The sequence below is a fragment of the Pterocles gutturalis genome, unplaced genomic scaffold (genome assembly GCF_000699245.1).
Source record: "Pterocles gutturalis isolate BGI_N339 unplaced genomic scaffold, ASM69924v1 scaffold6247, whole genome shotgun sequence".
Taxonomy (NCBI): Eukaryota; Metazoa; Chordata; class Aves; order Pterocliformes; family Pteroclidae; genus Pterocles; species Pterocles gutturalis.
In genome coordinates, this window is record NW_010112607.1 from 6,308 (window position 1) to 10,794 (window position 4,487).

Consider the following 4,487-nt stretch of genomic DNA (forward strand, 5'->3'; position numbering starts at 1 on the left):
AAATGCTGCACTGGGTCCAGAAATAAAACACTCAAAGGGGAGGAGAGGAGAGGAGAGGTTTCATTTCTGTGTCTCTGGGGGAAATCAGCATTTTCTCTGGCATTTAGCATTGCAGGAAAAATACTTCAAACATGTCAATACTACTTAATGCCTGGGAGCTCGGACAAGGCCCTGCTCGCGATCAGGGCTCCTTTGTGCTAATCGCATCATTAGAAAGCAGGAGAGCAAATCTCAAAGCCTGCAGCACCTCCCGTTTGCCTTCCTGTTCCTGAGATACTCAACCTCATGGGATAATTATCTAAATAATCAGTGTGGGGCGGATATGTCCCATCCCAGAGTAATGTCATTTGAAAAGAGGAGCACGTGCCAGTGTTGGCCACCTGGTGCTAAACTCTTTGCCCCACTAATGAGAAACTCCCAGGAGGACAACGCAAGCAGACAGGGACATCCACCCACGCTTGGGTCACCACGTCCTCAGCAGCTGCAGGACGAGAGACCCGGGGCAGCACCGCTGGGAACTGTGGCTGGGATTTCTCCTGGGGCTATCTCGGAGTTTTTGCCCCTTGGAGCAGAGGCAGGGCTGGTTGCAGAGCCGGGCGAGAGGCATGGCAAGCAGGGCAGAGCATGTCCACACAGGGCTCACCGAGAGCAGCTTGTGAGTAAACAGCCCTTTCCAGCCGCTAAGGAAGATTTAAGAGCAAATAACATCAGGCCAGTCGAATTCAATTGCTATTGATAATGTCCATGTGCAATTAGAGCCAATTAAGGAGAGACAGCAGATGACAAGTGCTTGGCCAGGAGGTGGGGGGGGTCAATACAACAATCCAATTTCCCAACAACCAAATGCAATTAAAGAGTATCACTTACCCGGCTTGCCCAGGAGGGCCAATGCATAAATGGGCAAAGCCAGGCGCGGGTGCCGTCCTCCCCAGCATGCAGACCTCCGGGAGCAAGCCCTGCCCCTGCCCCAGCTTCAAGCTGCGGGAGGTGGCATCCATGTACTTCACCATGATCGCCGTGTTCTTGGTCATCTTGGTGGTGGCCCTGCAGGGCTCGGTGCCTCGCGGGAGAAAACCCCTCGATCCCGAGGGGCTGCTGGAGCTCTCCTGGAATGTCAGCTATCCCAAGCAAGCCGTGCACTTCCAGCTCCTCACCAGGGACCTGCAGTTCGGGCTCCTCTTCGGGATGTCGGACAGGGGCGAGTTTGAGAACGCGGACCTGGCCGTGCTCTGGAGCGACGGGCACAATTCCTACTTTGGGGTGAGTCCCTTGTATGTTTGCATGGTTACTTTTGGGGTTGCCTCCCCGTGGGTGCATCTGGCTCATGGTTTGGAAGACTGGAGCTGGTCCAGGGCACGGCGCATGCTGGACCGCTCCCGCTGCTCGGGTGGAAGGGGTCAGAAAGGGCTTGGGGGTTTCTATTGCAGAGGGACCCACAGATCAGGTCTACACTAGGGGTTTGGCATGGGATCTTAAACCCAAAGAGAAAGGAATAAATACAGTTGCACATCAGCAAGGCTGAGCAGAACCAAAACCCGGACGTCTCTGCTGTGCCCAGCTGCAAAGAGCTGCAACGGGTGGTTGTACAGCCCATCTCACGCACACACACACATGCAGGATGCATCAATAACTTGGTTCACTTGCGTGCTGTCAGTCGCATTAAAAATTAACCACAGCTCCCGTTAATGACTTTGAGAAAAGTGCACCATCCAGAAAGGCTGCTCCTGCCAGCACCAGTATAACCCAGCTGCGAGTCGCCTTCGAGACCACCGGGACCCAGGAGAACACAGCCCAACGGCTGCCTGCCAGCGGCGCGGGGTTATCAGAAATCAAACATGCAGATGGATTGGGGCGGTAGGCGAACGCCTGGTGGTAGCAGATCTGGTGGGGGGGACTAATTTCTAGTTTTGCTGTTTGATATTTGCTGTCCTTCCCGACACAGCCTGTTTGTCCTGGTTTGGTCTTTCCACCAGGGCAGACGTTACAGTAACTACCCCTGTGCTCTCTCTATCCCCACACCACCACGTTGGGCTTATTGCCATCGCGCTTGGCTGCAGAAAGCCATTCACATTTTTCCCCATGTGAGGCTTTCCAGTAAGTTAAATTTTACCTCTCTGCTTACTTCAAATTAACCATAAAACACATTCTTTCACAATCAGCCGCAATGTGATCTGCAGAGTAATGAAAGGATGAAAAGGAGGGTTTATTAGCTGCACTGTTTTCCTGCTAATTACCAGCCACTCTGGATGCATGGTGGCCTGAATGCTACAGTATTTCACAGCATCACGTTAAAAGAACCTAAAGGATCATTTCTAATCCACCTTCATGTGCTCACTGAAAGGCAAACACCGGGCAGCGTTTGGGCTTTCTCTTTCCGTTGGTGCTGAACAGCATCCTGCAAGGAGATTTCTATAAATCTCTCCAGTCCTGGTTTTCTCTCTCCCAGCAGCCTTGCTTCTGGATAAGTATGTCAGCTGTTAAAAAGATCCAAATTTGCTTAACCCCCCATGTACTACAAGATTAATTTGCACACCATATTCCTATAAAAACAAATGTCATGCTAGCTTCATGGAGCTGATTTTATTCTCCCCCTCTGAGGACAATATGTTCTCAAAATATCGCTCTATACTTCTGGCTGAAGTGATGCCAAGATGCTTTATTCTTTTTCTGCTGTTTTTTTTTTTTCCCCAAGATAAGAGAACCGATGCCACTTGTGTACCTACAGCAAGGTACTTCTTAGGTGCCTTGTCTCAGTAAACAAAAGATATCAACAGGAGTTGCAAGAGATCAAGACAACAACACTGTTCAAATCCAAATTATTGCAGGATTTTATACTCCAAACCTTCAAATCCTTAAGCACAGGAGTAACCTAATGCTTTGCTTCTCAATGTGGCTTTGTCACCATCATCAACAACGAGTGGTTTTTGGGAGGCCTTGCTGGGCTGCCAGAACAATCTAGTCTCAACAAATTAAGGATTTTGAAGAGGGGCAGCAATTTCTAGAGCTGACATTCCAGCCCAGCAAGGGTCTGATCTTAAATTGAGAGCAGCTGGTTTGTGGCAAGGGTCTTGGAAAGCACATCGCCCACTCCCAGAAGGTGCCCCCAGCCCAGTACACCCAAACCACCGCACAGACCAATGCAACACCTTCCCGTGTCCCTGGGGGCTTTCCTCCCCTTGCATCTCAATTTCTGCACAACATTAATGCTGGGTCACGTATTTCACAAGTCTGCCCATGTCCATCCATGGGCCACCACCAAGGGTCTTGTGGCAGGGGCCGTGCCGGCATGGCTGTGCCCAGAGGATGGGAGGGTGGCATGGGGCAACCAAAACATGGGCTCCCTCCACCCCTGGGATACGGAGGGTGAACCAACTGGAGGGTGAGCAGAATGAGAATCCCAGGATCCGCGGTACTGCTGGAGGTCCCCACCGTGGGCTCCTCCTGGCTTAGCGGGATGCTCTTCCTCCCGCAGGATGCCTGGAGTGATGCCAAGGGGCAGCTCCACATGGACTCGCAGCAGGACTACCAGCTCCTCGGGGCTTGGAGGACTCCTGAGGGCTTCTACCTCCTCTTCAGAAGAGCCTTTAGCACCTGTGACCCCAAGGACTACCTTATAGAGGTACAGCATCACCCTCACCCGCTATAGCGCTCCCCAGCCCCGTCCCAGTCCTGGGGCACAGCTCCAAACCCCAACCTGCATGGTCACACCTCGCCGGTGTTTTGTTCTGGGGACAGCATCAGGCGCCTGCACTGTCTAGGGCAGAAGGGAAGCGTGCTACAGATGTCAGCCCTGGGACATGAGTAATGTTTGGCTCGGTCTATTTACAACCCTTACAAACCTCTATGAAGTGTAGATTTTAGCTCGTTCGCATCATCCACTCCTGTTAAGCATGTGTCAGGTCTATATAAATACCCTCCTGCATCACTCTGGTTTGCAGTCTCGAGCCGACTGTTTGGAGTGTTACAAAGAGGTGTTGGTGGTGTTCAACGGGAGGCAAAGAGGAGGGTTTTGTCAGGAGCCAGAGCAAAGGGATGGCAAATAGAGCCGCGGTGGTGTGTGCGTGTGTGCGGTTTGGTGAAGTCTCTCCGGGTCTGCATTCACCACTCCCCTGTGAGATGGGATTTGGGGGAAAACTTCCCAGTGGGGAAGTCGAAGAGCTTCGGGATTTCAGCCATGGGCCCTGGGTGCGAGCAGGAATTGGCACAAGGCTCATTTCAGATGCAAGCCTTTGATGGGCAGGATATTTTAAAGCCAACGTGGGCACAGAGCATCCTTGAGTTTTTGTTGCTGGTTTTCAAAAGCTTGTCTTGTGGTGAGAAACGTCTACTGTCTGCCAAAACACAGAGAGACCTGGAGGAAAAAAAAAAAAAAATCTGTGTGTGAACCAGGAAAAGACTTGCCGGTCTTTGTTCTCTGATCCTTTAAGAAAAAAATATTCTCTTGTTCCTTTCTTCCTTATCTCCTTTCCCAAGCTCACTGGGTTCAG

At 51.4% G+C, this 4,487-nt stretch overlaps 1 protein-coding gene across 1 annotated transcript in view; it reads left to right on the plus strand.

Moving 5' to 3' along the window:
• Positions 1-933: 933 nt before the first annotated feature.
• The window catches only part of DBH (dopamine beta-hydroxylase (dopamine beta-monooxygenase)), a 15,058-nt gene continuing 11,504 nt past the window's right edge, over positions 934-4,487 (plus strand). Inside the window, exons 1-2 of the mRNA XM_010074121.1 lie at positions 934-1,260; positions 3,473-3,619. Coding sequence (XP_010072423.1) covers positions 934-1,260; positions 3,473-3,619 — 474 coding nt within the window. The remainder of the gene's footprint in view (positions 1,261-3,472; positions 3,620-4,487) is intronic.